The sequence below is a fragment of the Cetorhinus maximus genome, chromosome 5 (genome assembly GCF_964194155.1).
Source record: "Cetorhinus maximus chromosome 5, sCetMax3.hap1.1, whole genome shotgun sequence".
NCBI lineage: Eukaryota > Metazoa > Chordata > Chondrichthyes > Lamniformes > Cetorhinidae > Cetorhinus > Cetorhinus maximus.
This window is the reverse complement of record NC_135883.1, coordinates 100,569,041-100,590,057: the sequence shown is the minus strand read 5'-3', so window position 1 is coordinate 100,590,057 and position 21,017 is coordinate 100,569,041. Positions and strand designations below refer to the sequence as shown.

The following is a 21,017-nucleotide window of genomic DNA, read 5'->3' as shown; positions in this document are numbered from 1 at the left end:
AACAGAAGGAGGACAGTCGGCCCATCATGCCTGTGCTAACTCTCTGAAAGAGCTGTCCAAGTCAGTCCCACTTTGCCCACGCCTTGACAGTTCCCTTTCCAATATATCCAATCAAAATAATGTTAAGAGTGAGATCAATGATCAAAAATACAAGGCCTTCTAAACCTATTTACTCTGTGCAGATGTGTTTCATTTTAAGTATTTGGAAAATTACTCTGAACCTCCTAGATAAGTGAATCCCACTGGAATAAAATCACCCCTGGTGGTCGAACGGTGCACAGTTCACAAACTGGTGTCAAACTCTCAGCTGACTGAAGCATGTGATTTCTTGTTCCTGTATCACAAGGGACGGAAGGGCTGTTTCTCTGCAAAAGCCGCAAAAGAAGAGGGTGCTAAGGATTGGAGTAGGATTGAGATAGTTTGGGTATGGCGTGGACTAAGTACCAGATTTGCCTGGCAGTGATGATGCTGATTACAGGTTCTATTAACACCCTGTCGGCCAAGTGAGTAGCGAATGTTTAATTTTACACGGAACAGTCGGTGCTGCTCTCGGAGGTTTGAGCGTTGCAATTGGGAGCTCTCGCATTTTTTTTCTCTCACTGCTTCCTTTTTAAAGCAGATCATCCCTCCGCGTCCAGGATTTACACCCATTCGCACCCGGAGATTGCTTGTCAATCTTCTAATCCTGTTTTCACTTGTAATCCTCCCAAATGCAATAGTTCTAATCTCATTGATGCACCACCCGCAGTCAGGCTCGATAGCAGTGGACATGAATTTCGGTCATTGGTGAGACGGGCTAAATTGAGTTAAGCATTAAATAAAGCTGGTGATTTTTAAAAAAATACAGTGCGATGGATCCCGTTGTGGGATTGTAGTCCTCAACGTGTGTCCTAAGTAAGATCTCCATGTGTAGCTAATGTGAAGGACTGCAAGTCCCAGTAGGCAGCACTACCCTCTGCACCAACAGGAAACACAGCGTCAGCAGTAACTGGAATATAATCATGTTAGCTATATCACTTGCTACGAGACCCAACTGGGCACTTTAAAATTAAAAAGCCTGATCTTTTGGTTAAACTACGCTCAAGATACGGAGGTTCATGCTTAAGTCTCACTTATTCCTTCCCTGATTAATCCTTTTGCCCAAAGGAAACAGGCGAGTGCAGCAGCCCATTGCCAAAGCATAGCAACTAATGCCGTTTCCACCTCGCTTGGACTTTAGTGGCTGCTGTGGTACTAATACAAAGTGTACAGGCTCTGAAATTGTTTCTGGACTCTTAAAATGAAAGTTTCTCCCTGGCCTGTTTAATTGTGGTGGAAATCATTACAACTGGCTTGTCTTTTTGCACCTGAATGTAATGATTTTGGTCTGTCTCGATGTGCCTGTCACTGCTAGGGATCATGTCTATAGTTTTTTTTTTCTTGAGAAATGTTTCTAAAGTGTTTGGCCTCTCAAACATAAGGAGGATTTATCGTGTTCTCTTCTGAGCAGGAAGCAGGCATTGAGTGTTGTTTTTAGCATATGCTCTCTGTCATTGAGTGTTCCTTCTCTCTCTCGTGGAGAGCTGAAGGAAGAGAACGCAGTCAAGTCCTCACGTAGCTAATTGAAATGTAGGTAGTGATGCAGGTCCCCTAAATATAGTTTTCATTTGTTACGCCTCTAAAATCCAGGACTGGCTTCTGATTGCTTGAGATTCCTAGAATTTTTTTTGCACTACAGTGTAAGGTTCACTGTAGGCGTGGGATTGAGAATCTTTTTGTTTACTATTATAATGGAGGGGATGAAGGAAAGGTTGAGTATATCTTTTCCAGCCTGTCGATTTCATAAAAGTCAATTGTCTTGCAATTTAAGTATAAATCCTTCATTGTACTTATTGTGAAACATCACATCAGAATACCTTGGTCCTATGTGACTGTCTATCTAAATCATTAGAAGCATAATTTCCACATTCTCCTTTTGCATAGTGTAGTCTAAAAATGAAATTGTACTAACTGCATCTTTTGGAGCTTGTGCTTAGGGAGTCAGCTGCTGCCTGGTAAACGCCTGTTGAGTGTTCTTGAGGGGACATGCTAGATGCATGCAGATACTGTTAAATTGGGGTAACTGAAAATGTAGATCTACATGAATAGACAAATATAGTATGAGAACTCCATCTAGGAATGATGGGGGAAATATAGCCAACACTATAGGCATATGGAGCCAGTACTGTGGGAACCAACTAAAAATCATAAGGTGTGAAACTTAATGGCTGCCTCTACTTGGGTAAACAGGGAGTCATTAGGCCCCTGACAATAACAACCCTCCTGAGGCTAAAAGTTGAGATGATGGGGAATATTGGCAGCATGAAGTATCCCACTCATTGATTAGGATATGTGCTAAAGCAACACCAGTGATTGAGGGCTGTACCAAAGTGTTTTTGCTATGTAACAGCCAAGGACTTTAAATTGTGACAGACTTTGTATTACTGAGAGATCCTTGGAAAAGCAACCAAGATAAGTGATCTCTCCTTAGCATAGCTGGAATAAAAAAACTTTGCTTATTGGAAGCTGACAAACTTGAGTGGTTTTTTTTAACCACAACACTAATGGCAGCCTCGAGCAAGTTTATCCATTTCCATTTCATTGATCCCTAGTTTTGTGACTCCATTAATCCAGTCACTCACCATGCTGACCTGGAAATATACTGCCATTCCTTCACTGTCACTGGGTCAAAACCTTTGCTAATAGCACTGTGGGTGTACCTACACCACATGCACTGCAGCAGTTCAAGAAAGCAGCTCATCACCACCTTCTCAAGAGCAATTAGGGATGGGCAATAAATGCTGGCCGAGCCAGCGAAGCCCAAATCCCATGAATGAATGAGGTTTTTTGACTGGTGCATTAGTTGCGATCCCTCTGGAAAGGTCCCAGTGGATTGGAAAATCAGAAAATGTATCATTTCTAGTCAAGAAAGGAGGGAGACAGAATGCAGGAAGCTATAGACTGAGCCTAACATCTGATATAGAGAAAATGCCAGAATCTCAAGGAGTTAATAATATGACGTATAGAAAATCTTAATCTGGCAGAGTCAGCATGGTTTTGTGAAAAGGAAATAGTTTTTGACTAATTTATTGGACTTTTTTTTGAGGAAGTAATGAACAAGTAGGGTAAAGAGAGAATCTAACCATCACCCGATGACATTCAATGATGCCACCACTGAATGTCACGCTATCAACATCCCTGGGGGCTAGCATTGAACAAAAACTGAACTGGACTAGCCACATAAATACTGTGGCTACAAGAGCAGATTAGAGGCCAGGAATCCTGTGATGATTAACTCTACCTGATTCCGCAAAGCCTGTCCACCATCTATGAGGCATAAGTCAGGAATGTGATGGAATACTTCTCAATTGCCTGGATGAGTGCAACTCCCACAACACAAGAAGACTGACACCATCCAGGCTAAAACAGCCTACTTGATTGGCACCACATCGCCACCACTGACAAACAATAGCAGCAGTGTGTACCATCTACAAGATGCATGGTAGGAATTCACCAAGGCTCTCTAGACAACACCTTCCAAATCCACTACCACCTAGATAGATAGCAGCAGATAGATAGGAACACCACCACCTGGAAGTTCCCCTCCAAGTCACTCACCATCCTGACTTGGAAATACACTGCCATTCCTTCATTCTCTCGCTGGGTCAAAATCCTTGAGCTCCCTCCCTAACTGCACTGTGGGTGTACCTACACCACATGGACTGCAGTGGTTCAAGAAGGCAGCTCACCACCAACTTCTCAAGGGCAACTAGGGATGGGCAATAAATGCTGGCCCAGCCAGTGAAGCCCACATCCCATGAATGAATGGAAAAAAAACCTGTGGATATGCTGTACTTGGATTTCCATTTCATAAGGGCCACATCAAAGGTTACTGCACAAAATAAAAATAGTTTGTAGTGTAGGGGATAACATTAGCATATATATAGGATTGGTAGGCAAACAGCAGGGATAAATGGGTCAATTTTGGGTTGGTAAGTGGTATCTGGTGCAGTGTCACAGGGATCAGTGCTTGGGCCTCAACTATTTAAAATCCAGATGAATGCCTTTTGAAGGGATCAAATGTATGATAACTAAACTTGTTGCTGACACAAAAATAAGTTGGAAAGTAAGTTATCAAGAGGATATATTCTACAAGGGAATTGGATAGGTTGAATGGGCAAAAATTTGGCAGATGGGATATAATGTGGGGAAAATGTGAACTTGTCCACTTTGGCAGGAAGAATATAAAAGCAGCATATTTTAAATGATGAGATTGCAGAACTCAGTGGTACAGAGGGATCTGGGTGCACTGGTATATGACTCAAGTTAGTATTTGGGTACAGCAAATGCTTAGGAAGGCAAATGGAATGCTTATTGCAAGGGAATGGAACATAAAATGGGAAGTGTTGCAACAGCTGTGCAGGGCCTTGGTGAAACTGCATGCTATGTACAGTTTCGGCCTCTATTTAAGGGATATAATTGTATTAGAAGCAATTCAGAGAAGGTTCACGCAGCTTTTTTTTTATTCGTTCATAGGATGTGGGCATCACTGGCTAGGCCAGCATTTATTGCCCTTGTTCAGAGGGCATTTTAAGAGCCAACCACATTGCTGTGGGTCTGGAGTCACATGTAGGCCAGGCAAGGATTTCCTCCCCTAAAGGGCATTAGATGGGTTTTTACAACAATCGGCAATAGCTTCAAGGTCATCGTCAGACTTTTAATTCCAGATTTTTTAAATTGAATTCAAACTCCATGGTAGAATTTGAACCCAGAGCATTATCCTGAATCTCTGAAATACCAATCTAGTGACAATACCACTCTGCCACCACCTCCTCAACTGATGCCTAGGATGAAGAGCTTATCTTGAGGAAAAGTTGAGCAGGTTGGGCCTATATCCATTGGAGTTTGAGGGGTGATCTTGATGCATAACACATTGAGAGGGCTTCTCAAGGTGGATGCTGAGAGGATATTTCCTTTTGTGGAGGAGACTAGAATTAGGGGATACAATTTTAAAAATGAGAGATCTCCCATTTTAAGAGATGAGATCTTTTTTTCAGGGTTGTTAGTGTTTTGAATTCTCCTTTCCAGAGAGCAGTGGAAGCTGAGTCATTGAATACATTCAAGGCAGAGTCAGATTCTTAATTGACAAGGGGGTTGAGGCCACAATCTGATCCACAATAATTGTATTGAATGGTAGAGGTCCCAAATGGCCTACTCCTGCTTATAATTATTGTCTTTGGGTTGTGTTCAGTGGCCTATATCTGGATCATTGTGTTCTTAAATTTGGGATACTGTCTATCCAAACCATCCATCCCCCCCCACCCCACCGGCATTGAAGTTGTATTCCTAAGAGGCGATCACACTAATTGTTCAGATAAGGTGCCAATACTTTCCGCACCCCCCACAAACTGTCCATGATTCAGATAAAGCTGCAAATGATGGATGTAGATTTGTGCTGTAGTTGTCCATTACATCTACATACATGCTTCACGAATGAGTAGTTATTCAAAACAGGCTTTTCAGATGTGCACACAAAAAAGATTCGGAGCACACTTTTTATGACTGATACCTCCATTCAGATGGTGAATATTGTATTGTCTGAGGACTATTAGGCTTAATTTTATGCATATAGTTATACTCCACACACTGCATTTTGCTGGAGAAATTATCATGCTTTTACCAGGAAGTTGCTGCAGTACTGCTCATTGAAGTACTGCAATCTCATGACTCTTTGCATATCAAGGTATTGTTTGTTCTAAGTACCCACTATTTTCTCTCCAGTTCGTTGGTGGACTTAATGGTGTCAACTAACACTCTTAATATATCCTTTACTGAAAAGAGTACATGCTCTCCCTCCACTCCTGATTCCCTTGTGCTCCAAATCACCCAATGTCACTTTCACTAATTTCCCGACAAACCCATTGTGATGGATCTTGATGAAAGGAGGGTACAATCAAGAATTGTTAAACATTGTTTTGTGAATAGGATGACCTGTGTGTGGAAACTTTAGGCTCTGCTTTACAGGGAGGTCACAGCCACTGTAGATGTACACCCACCATGTCCAGCAATTTTGCCATCTCCCAAGGCTGGATCAGTGCCTTCCCAGCAGTTCCATGTTGCTTTCTCCAGTCCCCTGGATCCTGTGGACATATATACAATTTTCTTCAACTGGTCTTTGTATCCACTGTCAACTCCATTTTTATGTGGCAATCCAAGGGAGGGTGGTGGTGGTTGAGGGGAGGGAGGAAGTTTTTATTGTCAATTTTCAGCATCTGCAATGTTAGTGCGGTCTTCATAACTCCTTTTTAAAGGATGCTTTCCAGTGACTTGATATGATGTATATTTCAGTGTGCAAGGATGAATTGGAGGGTAAGAGTAGGAACTATTTAATAGAAGCCCTGAGCTGGGATAGCCTACTTTCCCACCTTGTTGTCTCCATGTCTCAAAGCCCTCTCGGGCTAAGTATTTATTGTAGATATGGCTACAGCTGTAACAAGTTGCATTATGCCACTCCTGGCAAAAGCTCCATGAGGACATCACTCATGTCTGCTGCTTCCTCACAAACTCATTAGGACAACCTTTGAAATGGGGTCAGTGACCAAGTGTGTGCTAATAGATTCTTGTCTGTTGTGCACTGCTCTTGGAGATGAAAAATCAGGGCCTCAATGAGTTTTTAATGAGGAGTTGATTTAGGAAATATGCTTTTTGATAAATGTGATTTGGCCTCCTTTTTTTCCTTACAAAAGAGGGAAAAAGTAAACTATTATGCTCTTGAAGTTGGCTTTCAGTCAGAGAAACTTTGTATTTGGCATTTAAGGAACAAGAGGCCTCAACAGAATTCTGAATGGTATCCATTTGGAAGGCAGATGTAACGCAGTACATTTGGTGGTAGAATGTAGGATTACTTGTATAGTTTCTCAGTGTTCCAGCTAAAATACTGTCAAGTTCATGATGTGCAGGTTTGAGGACCATGGTTCTGCAGACCCAATTAATGTAAAACTTCCTCCAACAAAGCATCAGTGTATTTTGCTTCCAAACATAAATTGAGTAAGGTGGCTTGATTAATAACAAGTACTGAGAGTTCTGGAGATGCAACTGATCTGTTGCATGGGGTGGGGTGAGGAAGAAAGGGTTAATAGGAGAATCTTCAAATCTGGGTAGGGAACCTGACACCTGGATAACTTCTGGACCCTGGCCCTGAGCTGCATCAATCGTGTGATGCTATATTAATGTAAATGCCCTCTGACCTAATTAGTGGTGCCAAGTGCAGCCAGGAGGTGGCAGATGCCTGCGCAAAGGCAGATGGCAGTTATGATGGGGCAGGAAGTACTACTTGGGTGGTGGTTGTAGTGGGGGAGGGGAATGGATGGTGGTGCCAAAAGCTCAAATTGCACCAAATGGTGCAGTTTACCTCATTTGGCAAGATCCTTCGCTCTTCCCTTTGAACCTGACAGCTGTGTGCTAACATGCACCAGACTGTTTGGGCTTTAGCTTCAGCTTTTAAAATTACATTCTCGTCCCCTCTGGCCTGTTAACAGGCTCCTCCAGGAATTTGGCAGACTGTTAGTTGGAGGCAAGTGGGTTCCTTGTTTTTGCATACTCTCTGAAAATTGTCATATTCCAGAGGTGGCAGGATCCAGTACTGCCCACCTGCAATATAACTTTTCAAACGGTGCCTAAACCTGTTTCTGACCCTACTGGCAACTGAAAATGACAGCCAATGTTCCAGTTGATTATCTTTCGTCAGAACTTCGATTAATGACTGATCATCCATTTAAATTGTAGACCAGTTATAAAACCAGAATTTTTAGAAATTTGTAACTTGGCTGTTCTTGAAAGCAGTGGTATAAATTTGCAATTGATGCATGTCCTTTAACCAAACAATAACTAATAATTGCTGTCACAGGGTCCAAATCTCCCAATTGGCTTCCAAGGTTGGGACAAATCTGATGTCTAGAGTTGTGTTGAATTCTACACAGCAGAAATTGCTCACAGATCCATTTAGCTATGTATAAGATTTCTAAAATTAACTTTTTAATTAAACCTAGTTCTCTATTAGAGACTAAGGAATGTTGGCTCAAGAGCATGCTTAATGATTGGGTGTGTTTAGATTTGTTCCAGAGAATGGTGTGTATATACCACCTAATTGCATCAAACCATCAGGATACAGCAATGTCAGGCAGGTGTTTTTCTTTGCACCATTCAAGTGAGGAAAAGACCTTTGGGCCTTATACGTGATCACACCATCATTTGGTTGACTTCATGTCCAAGCGTCGGGGTTAAAAAAAATACTTGTAGCTAAATCAGGAATCCTCTGTTCACATGGGTGTGTGTTGACTACCAAACTTTATATTGCATCATTAACTTGCTTTCAGATATAATAATTCTATCACCACCTAAGTGTAAAATACACTTGCACGGTGTTCATGTTTAACACATCTTGTGTCTGGGATCTGACTTCCTCAAAAGTACAAACCCAAGATGGCAGGTCTATTCTGATGGTGCAGAGAAGGAATCCCTGAGCTTTCTCCAGCATCACAATTTCCTTGCTGCAATGGGGGACCAAAAATGAGGCTAGGATTCTACATTTGCTTTGATTATAGTCTCCTGATTCAAACCCTGAGCATTAAGATTCCTTAATTGCTTGTGGATACATTCTGCCTTTGTTCCTACATTCATAATCTGCAGCCTTGCCTACATGAAAAGACACTGTACATTTTGTTAGTCTTGCATCCAGTTTTCAAATTTATTCAATCTATTTCCATCTTGGTTACTAGCTTTGAAAGAAAGAACTTGCATATTTTTTATCATGCCTTTCATAACATGTCCTAAACATTTTACAGCCAATTAAGTCCTTCAGAAGTGTGGTCACCATTGTAATTAGGAAGTTATTTGGTATCATTTGCAAATTTAATTACTGTGCTGGCTGTTACCCTCCAATAATAGAAGGGAAGTTTGACTGGATCCTTGAGGCAGTTCTTGGACCTCACTCAGAAGCAACTCCATTGAATACCATTTTTTTTGTTTGCAGGCTCTTGGCTATTTTTTTTTTTGTTTAATTCACCTGCAAAACCATAAGAACTAGTTTTAAGTAACTTGATCAAAAATTCCTTTGAGAAGAGGTAGATGCATCGAGCTAGTATCCTGATTTCACTATCTTTGAATTCCAAATCTTCATTTATAGATCCATGATGGGTTCCATTAACTTCATCCATTCACTCTTCCAGGGACTTGACTGTCCTTTTCAAAAAAAAGGGACCACTTGCTTCATATTTACTTAAAGACAGAGCAGAAATAGGCCATTTGGCCCGTTGCATCCACTCTGCTATTTGATGAGATTATAGCTGATCTGACAAACCTCCACTCTTTCCTGCCTTTTCCATAACCCTTGATTCCCTTACTGGTTTAAATATCTGTCTGTCTAAGCTTTGAATATACCAACGACTCAGCCTCTACAGCCCTCTGCAGGAAAGAATTCCACAGATTCACATCCTCCGAAGAAATCCCTTCATTTTAAATGGATGACCCCTTACTCTAAGATTATGCCCTCTGGTCCTAGACTCTCCCACAAGGGGAAACAACCTCTCAGTATCTGCCCTGTCAAGCCCCCCTAAGAATCTTATGTTTCAATAAGGTTGCCTCATTCATCCTTCTAAAATCCAGTGAGTACAGGTCCAACCTATTCAACCTCTCCTCATAAAATCCCTCCATACCCAGAATCAACCTAGTAAACCTTCTCTGGACTGCCTCCAATGCCAATATATATTTCCTTAGATAAGGGGACCAAAACTGTTCAGTTTTTTTAGATGTGGTCTAACTAGTGCCTTGAATAGTTTTGGCAAGACTTCCCTGTTTTTATACTCCATTCCCTTTGAAATAAAGGCCGACATTCCATTTGCCTTACCTATTACCTGCTGAACTTGCATGCTAGTCCTTTGCGATTCATGCATGAGGACCCCCAAATCCCTCTGTACTTCAGCTTTCTTCAGTCTTTTTCCATTTGAGTAATATTCAGCTCCTCTATTCTTCCTGCCAAAAGTGCATAACCTTACATTTTCCCACAATATATCATCTGCCAAGTTTTTGCCCACTCACTTAACCTGTCTATATCCCTCTGTAGGCTTTGTCATCCTCACCACTTGCCTTCCCACCCATTTTCTCATCCATAAACTTGGTGATAATACATTCACTTCCCTCGCCCAATTGACTAACATGTATTGTAAATAATTGTGGCCCTGGCACTGATCCCTCTGGCACTCCACTCCACAGGTTGCCATCTTGAAAATGCCCCTCTTGTCCCAACTCTTATTAGTTAGCCAGTCCTCTATCCATGATAATATACTACCCCCCCAACACCATGAGCTCTTATCTTATTAAGTAGCCTTATGTGCAGTACCTTATCAACCACCTTTTGGAAATCCAAATATTGTATCTACTGGTTCCCCTTCATCTATCCTGCTTGTTACCACCTCAAAGAATTCTAATAAATTTGTTGGATATAATTTCCCCTTCATGAAGCCATGCTGACTCTGCTTGATATTATGCATTTCTAAATGCTCTGCTATTACATCCTTTATAATGGACTCTTAACATTTTCCCAATGATGGATGTTATGCTAACTGAACAGTGACAAAGTACTGTTCCTCTTCGTTCTTAACTTTATATGCAGCCTTTGATTTGAGTTCACTACACCATCCTTTTCCAATGCCTTTCTGCCATCATTCAGCTGGGTGGAACTGCTAGTTCCAATCTTATCCCTCACTAGCCAGAGAATCATCTTTTCAATGGCTTCTCTTCATTGGTTCCATGACTTGTCTTTCTCCCTGCAAACCACCCCCCGACCCCCCAAAAAAAAGGATCTATCCTTTAGAGCCCTCTCCTGTTTCTTATTGACATACAGCCCCCTCATATCACCTGAATGAGCATCAGTTTCCATATACATGCTGACAACAGTCAACACTACCTTGCAACGGCCTCTTGTGACCCCCTCCCCTTAATTTATCAGACTATTTCTCTGACCATCTATACAGGATGCACAGAAATTTCCTCTAATTAGATGTTGGAGTGGTGGGGGGAGGGGCAGAGAAAAAAAGTCATTTATTCAGTCTCTGTGACAAACTCCATTCCCTACCCACCAACTACATCCCTTGCCCTGGCAACTGGCTGAGGGTGAACCAGGCTGTTTTCAACCTTGGTGCTGTTTGACTTTGAGATAAGCTTCTACCACACCATGCTGTCATAAAGACTGCTCATTTCTGCCTCTTTAACACTGCCCAACTCTGTTCTTGCTGAAACCTTCATCTAAGTATTTTGTTACGTTGAATTGATAAAATCCAACACCATCCTAAGCTGGCCTGACACCTTCTACCATTTGTAAACTTGATCTTCAAAAACACTCTACCTCTGTTCTAAAACAAAAACAAAATTACCTGGAAAAACTCAGCAGGTCTGGCAGCATCGGCAGAGAAGAAAAGAGTTGACGTTTCGAGTCCTCATGACCCTTCGGCAAAATTGAGTGAAGTTAGGAGAGGGGTGAAATATAAGCTGGTTTAAGGTTCGGGGGCGGGGGGGCGGGGGTGGTGGTTGTAGGGACAAGCAAGCAGTGATACAGATGATCAAAAGATGTTACAGACAAAGGAACAGGGAGGTGTTAAAGGTGGTGATATTATCTAAGAGAATGTGCTAATTAAGAATGGATGGCAGGACACTCAAGGTACAGCTCTAGTGGGGGTGGGGTGGAAAGACTGACAGGGTATTATAGTTATAGATTTAAAAATAATGGAAATAGGTGGGAAAAGAAAAATCTATGTAAATTATTGGAAAAAACAAAAGGGAGGGGGAAGAAACGGAAATGGGGGTGGGGATGGGGGAGGGAGTTTAAGATCTAAAGTTGTTGAATTCAATATTCAGCCCGGAAGGCTGTAAAGTGCCTAGTGGGAAGATGAGGTGCTGTTCCTCCTGCCCTACGGAACTCATTTCTCGTTATCTTGACTCCCTTCTCTCTCCCCTTGTCCAGTCCTTTCCCACCTACATCTGTGATTCCTCTGACACCTTACGTCACATCAACAATTTCCAGTTCCCTGGCCCCAACTGCTTCCTCTTCACCATGGATGTCCAATCCCTCTACACCTCCATCCCCCACCAGGATGGTCTGAGGGCCCTTAGCTTCTTTCTTGAACAGAGGCCCGAACAATCCCCATCCACCACTGCTCTCCTCTGTCTGGCTGAACTTGTTCTCACACTGAACAATTTCTCCTTTAACTCCTCCCACTTTACAGCCTTCCGGGCTGAATATTGAATTCAACAACTTTAGATCTTAAACTCCCTCCCCCATCCCCACCCCCATTTCCGTTTCTTCCCCCTCCCTTTTTTTTCCAATAATTTATATAGATTTTTCTTTTCCCACCTATTTCCATTATTTTTAAATCTATAACTATAATACCCTGTCAGTGTTTCCACCCCACCCCCACTAGAGCTGTACTTTGAGTGTCCTGCCATCCATTATTAATTAGCACATTCTCTTAGATAATATCACCACCTTTAACACCTCTCTGTTCTTTTGTCTGTAACATCTTTTGATCATCTGTATCACTTTGTCCCTACAACCACCACCCCCCCCCAACTTCTCCCCCCCCCCCCCCCCCCCCCCCCCAACCACCTTAAACCAGCTTATATTTCACCCCTCTCCTAACTTTACTCAGTTCTGCTGAAGGGTCATGAGGACTCGAAACGTCAACTCTTTTCTTCTCCGCCGATGCTGCCAGACCTGCTGAGTTTTTCCAGGTAATTTTGTTTTTGTTTTGGATTTCCAGCATCCGCAGTAGTTTTTTGTTTTTACCTCTGTTCTAACTCGCACCAAATCCCTTGCCCCCTGTGCTCACTGACCCACACTGGCTTCTGATTAAGGTACACCTCAATTTTTAACAATTCTCAATCCTTGTTTTCAAATCCTCCAGGGATGGCCTCACCCCCTCCTTTCTCTCATTCCCTCTACTTCCACAACCCTCACCTGCACTAATTCTGGCCTCTTGAGCATTTAATTTGCCACCTTTGGCTGTGCTTTCAGAAGCAAAGGCCCTATTCTGGAAACCCCTCTCTAAGCCACTCCTCACCATAAAATATTTGACTAAGCTTTTGATCTTCTGCCCTCACATTTCTTTGTGTGGCTCAGGGTCAAATTTTGCTTTATGCTTCTGTAGAGCACCTTGGAACATTTTGTCAAAAGCTGTATGTAAATATAAGCTTTTTTCCAAATAAAATGAGCTAAACATAATTTGACTACAAATAGTGCTTCTGGCCACAGTGACTTCAGTGAGTGACTTAGTATATTGGCTAACTTGTGAATTTTTTTTTTTGCAACAGCTTGATAAATATGTTCTATTTTAACTTTTTGTCTCAATGCTATATCCCCTTAACTATGTAGGATACATTTCCTCTACTTGTAGTGACTTGACGGAGCAGACAGATTTCAACAAGAAACAGCTGAAATTTATTAGGGCGTGTAGCACCTGAAAAGCTCTATCGGGATTCTTGTCAGGTAGCCCCAGATTGCCCATACTTTAGGCTCATTGGTCAGCGCCTTAACAGAACATCATGTGACCCCTGAGATCGCAGGAAGCTATGCCTTCAGTTACTATGTTTCCTCCCACTTTTTTACAATTTCTGACCATCCAACAACAACATACATATATACAGGTTCAGGTGATTAAAGATCTAGTCTGAGGTGCTCTCTCTTTATACAGCTAGAGTGACGTAGCTCCTCCACTTAAGGTTCCTCGACAGGATTTGGAACTGAGACTCACCATTGGAATGTGGCAGTTCAGGGTTTGGCAACTCTACAGAGACATTGGGCATGTCTATTGCCTAGGTCGATTGTCACCTTGGGAATTGATTGATCAACGTTAATCACAGGCGGAATAGCTGGTTGTTGGAAAGTCTCTCCGGCAGGAATATGATCTGTGCTTATGGATGATTCTATCTCCCACTTTCCATTGGCAAGATAATGGACCAGTCTCTGAGACAATGGGTCCATTGTCAAAATTCTGCGTGAATACAGTGAATGTGCGAATTTTGTCAAGGTTAAATTTTTGATTGCGCTCTACCTTCCCCTCTAAATTTGGAAACACCAGGTGTAATCATGTATGTAGGCAACATTTCATCAATAATTCAGACTGTTGAATGTGTTGTTGTATGATAACCGGAAAAAGTGGGAAAGTCAAGATTCCAGAGTGCCTTCCAATAGCTTTTTCATGCCATACTTTGTTTATACTGCCCTCTCAACTAGCTCATTCGTTGAGGGATGGTAAGGGGCTATTTAATGTCTGAATCCATTCCGATACATAAATTTCGGAAACTCCTGTGCTGGTAAAAGTGGTGCTGTTATCTGAAACGACAATTTTAGGTCGGCAATGTATGCTGAAACTGTGATGTAGCTTCTCTAGTTGCGTTTGACGTTGGCAACTTGACTTCATATACATCCATCCATTTGGAATGTGCATCTACAGTTAACAAGAACATGGTACCTGTTATGAAGAGATTGATGTCTATAATATTATTGGAAACTATTTTTTGAAATAGGGTTTGGTGATGTCTATGTATGTCTTAATTGAATTAAAGCCAGCTGGTCCAGAGGCTTTGTATAGAAAGTAGGTTTGAAATGGTAATTGGATAAACATGGGGAAGTTTAGGAACATGGTGTCAAGGGGGCAATTTGCATTTTTAAATAAACCATTTCAAAAGAATGAGTGAAATCTTGCACCTAGCTAGAAGATACAAAGTAATTTTTTTTTTGGCTTACTAAAAATTGGTGGAATCAAAGGATGTTATTAGAGGTAAAAAATTAAAAGCCTTGTGATACAATGGAAAATTTACATTCAAAGAAATAGGTGTGTGTGCATTGTTTTATAAAAACCCTCGTGGGACTCGGTCATGGTTTTCCCTCTGTGATTTAAACAACTCCAGCCTTTACCATCAGCTGTGTCATAATAGTACCCAAGAATGGTCCTATGTAATCAATATATAATCAAACCCAGGGTCAACCAGGCCGCTCCCACGGATGTAAGGGAGCCGGCAACTTCTGTTGTTGCTGACAGTGGAGACAGTGCTTGATCTCCAATGCCTGGCCACCATAAATAGCTTGGCGCAGGCATTTTCATTTTTTGATCTGTGTGGGTGGGCACTATGGAGTTCTGGACAAGAGTGGCTCTCTGCTTTGTGGTGGGGGTGGAACCACAGCTCTTGATGACACCACCACCCAAACAACACCATTCCACCTTGGCAGCTCAGTTCTGCCTGCCTGACATGGAATGGTCTTGATTCTGGCTTTCGATAATATTGGATCTCTGTTCGTCCAATTTCTAAGTTGTTTTGCGCACACAGGCAAAGAACCTAAATGCTTAATAATAGCACTAATTCATGCAGAACTGGAGCATGCACAGTACTGTCTGGCAATGGGAGATGACTGCAGATACACTCAAATGTGTAGGCTAGGACAGTACATAAAATACTCATATGCAGATAATGTCAGAGCCCATTGTATCCTTGCTGATGCTATTGGTGGGATGGCCTTGTCCTTGCTGAATAAACCCATTAATGATTTTCGGTATGTTTGCAGAATCCAATGGTCTTCATTCTAGTTCCCTGAGCTCCAGTTAGGTTAGCCTTTTCTAATCTGATTTCTGTCTTTTCTTCTGTTTACCATGGAGCTTTTTTGCTTTGTCCTTCATTTTGATTTCAGTCAGCCAAGTCTCTCTCTGATGAAATCTTAACACAGTTCAGTTTGGTAGTTGAGCTACCCATGGCTTCATTACCAATTCGCATCTTGGAAAGTTCTACAACTTTTTCCTTTCAGTGCCTCTTTTTTGTTTCATTTAACTGATTCTTTAGCTCATCAGCCTCTTTCTTGTATCTCTGGCTTCCTCCTGGAATATTGGACATTTGTTGAGTCTTCTCTGCCAACTGTTTCATCAGTTTGCTCAGAGTGGCACTAAATTAATTTTGTTTCTCCCATGATTTTCCAAAGGAACTGACTCTGTCCTGAGGGATCCTTGCAATTCTCCTAACTCATCCTGAGAGAACATGTTGTATTTTCTGAGAAGTTCTGGAACTCCATCAGATTTGAGGTTGAATATCTCAGAACAGTCAAGCTTGATCTTCTGTCGCCAGTCTCTGCCTAAAGGACTGGGGTCCTCCTTTTGCAATTATTAAAGGCAGCTGGGCTGTCTCTTGTAAGAAACTGGTATGGTGGCAATGCCCTTTACTTGAATGGATTCTCCCATGTATGTCCTTAATTTAGTGGTGGCTTTGCTCCAGGTTTATTGGCTGTCTGCCTTCCTTAGGGTATCTGATAGTGTGCTCTCCCACCACTGTAGTTGAGGCATCCATATCCACCTCCATTATTAGTGGCTTCTGATTAACTTAGATTGTGATAGTGTTAGGTTTGGTTTTTACAACTGTTACATTATACAGGGAATTACTTAGCGTTGACAGCTTCAGTCTCTGCTGTATTCTTTAATTCAGTCATGTTGGTTTGTTGCTGTGCAGGCTGCTTCAGCTTTACCTTACCACATAGCCTTTCTTATGGCAGTAATGACGTTCTGCTTCCTTGAATTTACTGGTGCCCACTCTGGCCACTTCCACATCTATAACCACTTGATCTTTAAGCTGCTGCTGAAGCATCTTCACTAAGCTTTTTCATCATTCTCACAGCAGATATTGCATCTCCCTTCAATGCTGTGGGTCAGGTTTTTGTGCCACCGTCAGCAGTAGGTTCCTGCCAAACATGCAAGTATGGTGCCATGTGTCTCTCTCCCTTTTCTCTCTCTCTCCCTTTTCTCTCTCTTTCTCTGCAAGTTAAGGACCCTACACTCTGGCATTACATTTAGAACACTGCATTATTATGGATGGCTTCGGCTGGAGGTGTTTTCACAAGGTCCGCTAATTCATTACAGGATGTGGAATCAGGTGTGCTCGAGACTGTGGTTGTGAGTGAAGTTGTATGGTGTCACGTGACTCCTGATGTCATCAGGAGGGGCCAAACCCTCCATTACCATATTACTCCTCCCACAATTGTATTTTTCTCTGCACTAAAATATATCTGGCAGCTTTTGGTCTGTCTTTTCCAAGTTGTTTTGTCATTAAGTGTTAACAATGCAATAACTTTTCTGGCAATAAGAAATCGTCCAATAAATCTCAAATGTGCACCATGCTACCCTTGTGTAATTTCTGATTCCACTAAACTGCATTTTTTCTACCATAAGGTTTATGGTATATTAATCATAAGGCCTTGTCCTGTTGCACTTTCATTTGAGCTCCTGGTTTTTGCTATAATATTTGTAGTCCAGGTTATTGCTTGCTGTGTTCAGCTTTTGTTGGATTATATGCTCTTGATCCCCTTTTGTAGTCATTAAGGTGCAAATAGTAAAAACTTGTTTAATCAAGCAACAATAAACTCTCTTTAATTGCACAATTTTGGTTTAAAGTTTTTATGATCTGATGAATGCAAACCATTTGCTATTTCATTAACAACTTTTTAGCACAAGTATTTCTTAAACAGGAACATGTTTGTGCTAGCAGTGAAATGTTTCTCAGGTCTCCCTTTTAATAGAGATGCTAAGTAATGTAACTGTTAGCATTTATTTGAAATATAACTTTTGAGCATTTGTGTGGCAGTGTGCCATATGTAACTTTTAGGGGCATTGTCAGTTGCTCTCTGGTCAGCCATACTGCAGAAGGCAACAGCAAACCACTGCAGTACTTTGCCAAGCATAATTGGACGAATCCAATCCAATTGTCTTAAAATTAATGCTCTTAAACTTTCTAAGACCATATCCATTAAAGCAATAATACCAGCAAATAGAACAGACTCCCTACAAAATTTTTCAGCTCACACAAATATTGGCATTTGACACATCCCTGATTTGTAGGAACACTGATCAGTGATTTTTTTTGTGATAACTGCTTCCTAAAACTAGAAATTGCCTGTTCTAAAGTGATTTCTACTGTGGCCAGTTCACTTCAACACTATTGTGCACGAGAACCTTTTTTTTAAAGCCACTGACACTTCTACTTAGTGGTTACAGAAGTTAGTAAAAAGCAGATCTGCAATTACTCTGAATTTTCAGTGGGGGTGAAATGGAGTGAGAAATGTCCAGTCGTTTGGGACGGGGTGGGGGTGGAGAAATAACATGGCAATTCTATAGCTGTACCAAAAAGGATTTTAGAAAAGTGAACAATGGCTTCTGAAAATGTTGGAATTGAAAATCAATAGTGGAGTCTAATGTAGTTCAATGAATTAGTGTTGGCTTCATACTGTACACAACAACACTGCACCTCAGCAAAGACACCCAATTGAAATTTAACATTATCTGCACTAACCAAACAGTTGGCTACATCTTGCAGTAGATGCTTTGTTTTAGATATATACCACATTACAAGAGGCTAGTCACTGGCTGTCAAAGTACACAATAGGCAGCATTAATTAGCATTCATGACAATTGTGGTAGACAACTCCAACCTTCCAGCTGTTTTTAATGCATAATTGGGCTCAGAAGCCAGCAGTTCCTCTAATAAACATGCTCCCCGCACTGAGCTGGAGCATGAGTTTGACTCATCTCATCTATCATGTGGCTGAATGCTGAGCAAGAGTTTCTTTTAAAGTAGTGCTTTTGCCAAGCTTGATGTAGCAGTGTACAAACTACTCCAACCTCCTGTATCTAACTTTATTAGCTGAATATTCCATTGGTGGAAACCGCAAGCTGTTTCTTGGTGATTGTCACAATCTTGCATTAATCCTTCATTCAAATTAAACCCCTAAACAGCCTGGAACTCCTTGGGGATAATGCCAACATTCTTATCACCCAACAAAATCACCTGCACATGTTAAATTTTATGATTTGAGCTTGGATGCCTTCTTACAGAATCCCAAAGACCACTCTGTTGAGAAACAGGTACTTTTTTTTTGGTGTGCCTTAACTTAAGGGGACTCGCTAATAATGGGTTCCAGACACTGAAGGAGTGAATATAGCACATTGCACACTAGGAAATGTAAATCTGAATGTGATCTAGCTTTGCACACTCGGGGCCCAATGCAATCTTCAGATGAAGTGGGTTCACAGTCAGTCATGCCATGCATTCTACCTTTTCATGTTATTTGTAATTAAATAGTTCAAATTTCTGGGTAATTTGAGGTAGGATCAGTTGGTTCTTTGCAGTATAATCCCAAGGAGCTGGGATATGTAAAATTTTGTAATAGTGTGACCAGTTTGTTACATGAGAATTCATGATGGAGGAGAAAGTTGACGAGATTTTGCACGAGTGCAGAATAGGCCTGGAGCTCCCACTAGCAAAGCAATCAACTAAAACAACATAAGGGACCTCGTCACAGGAGGTCCAAGGAGCACTTGTGTTCCATTCTGGCCCACAGCATCTTCCATGTTACATGATGGTAGATGGTCAACTAATATTTGGTCTCAAACAAAGGTTTAATGAAAGCTGAATGGGAGTTTTTCATTTGAAACTGGTTCAATTCTTCCTTAAAGATTGAAAATATCTGGCCTTGTTTGGTGTTTTATCTGCTATATCTTGTGCTCTCCAATAGGAGATCAGATCATTGTCTGTAACACTCTTTGATAGCTTGGGCTATGGGGTCTCCAGTTACAAATTACACATTACACTGGACATTACAGTTTTTTTTAAGAAACAACAATCTGGTTCACTAATCTTGGAGAAGGCAATCTGCTGTCCTTAACCTGGTCTGGCCTAATGTGACTCCAGACCCACAGCAATGTGGTTGACTCTTAACTGCCCTCTGAAATGACCTAGCAAGCCACTCAATTCAAGGGAAATATAAGGATGAGCAACAAATACTCCCCTTGCTAGCAACACCCATATCCCATGAAAGCATAATAAAATTAAAAGGTGTTTTAAGCCACATTGAATATATTTACAGGGAGAAAATTAGTAACATCTAATTTTGTATTCAAAGGTTGAGAAGTTGGGTTAGTAGTTCACCACATGTTGCTTTTGAAGACTACATCTTGATGTGAAACTTAAGTTCTTGACTAGCCTGGCGGCAAATGGATTCCAGTAGCTTATGTGCAGTGTAGGATTTTGTTACCCTTGGCTCTTGCATTACAAGAGTATTTCTGAGTGTTCATTCACAATGGCAGTTGGTGTGTTTGCAGGGGGGAAATATCTTTTGTAACAACCCCACACTGGAGCCCAGAGACACCACATTACCTACCTTTTTGGGCCACTGAGCAATGCCTCAGGTTTGTTTCCAACCTTCAGTGGGAGAGATTTTCAGTCAAAGCAAAGCATCTTGCTGATGCATCTGAAATGTCCAGACACATCTAAACCAAACAGCAAAGTAAGCATGGAATTGTCATTGCACTCTTTTTTTTTTCCCCCCTGCACAATTGCTGACCAGGTAATACTTTGTGGTGAGAATTATGATGCAATTAAGTTAGCTGCCCAGTTTTGCTTTGACTGCAGCAAGTATAGGATGAATGCATTTGGTTCTTTGATCAGTAGCTAGTAAACAAATATATTTGGTGCTACTTAACTGGAAGGACCAGTTCAAATCACAGTAGCAGTCACCTCACCCAACCTGGCTCATGCCAAAACTTGAGAATCCATTTGTTTAATCTTTGTCATGAAATCACTGATCTTTGTCCCTAGGTGCTAAATTAACAGCCTGTGGAAATTGTAACATTTAACGTACAGGATGTTCCAATGTTTGTTAAATTGGTTACTGTCTAGTAACAAGGGTGGGTCCCTCAGTGTTAAGTTGCCAGAACCATTTGGGAGTCAGTGCACAGTTCTTGCAGGCTGACTTCCCAAAACTGACTGCCTCAAGTGTCAAGGGAAAAGGAACAGGTCCCATTTAAGAGCTGTGAGGAGCAGACTTTAAAGAGGCTGTTGGGGCAAAGGTACCCCTTTGGCTGTGCCAAGCAGAACACCTACTGCTCCATAGATCTGTGTGCTTGTAAGCTAGTGTT

At 41.5% G+C, this 21,017-nt stretch overlaps 1 protein-coding gene and 1 non-coding gene across 2 annotated transcripts in view; both read left to right on the top strand.

The window, feature by feature from the left end:
* The first annotated feature begins 337 nt into the window (after window positions 1-337).
* Window positions 338-21,017, top strand: part of slc35f6 (solute carrier family 35 member F6) — a 35,502-nt gene continuing 14,822 nt past the window's right edge. Inside the window, exon 1 of the mRNA XM_078542259.1 lies at window positions 338-503. Within this exon, the coding sequence (XP_078398385.1) occupies window positions 427-503 (77 nt within the window). The 5' untranslated portion in view covers window positions 338-426. The remainder of the gene's footprint in view (window positions 504-21,017) is intronic.
* Window positions 1,377-1,587, top strand: LOC144681159 (small nucleolar RNA U3). The gene has a single exon (XR_013576695.1). It is a non-coding gene; the product is annotated as a small nucleolar RNA U3 (small nucleolar RNA).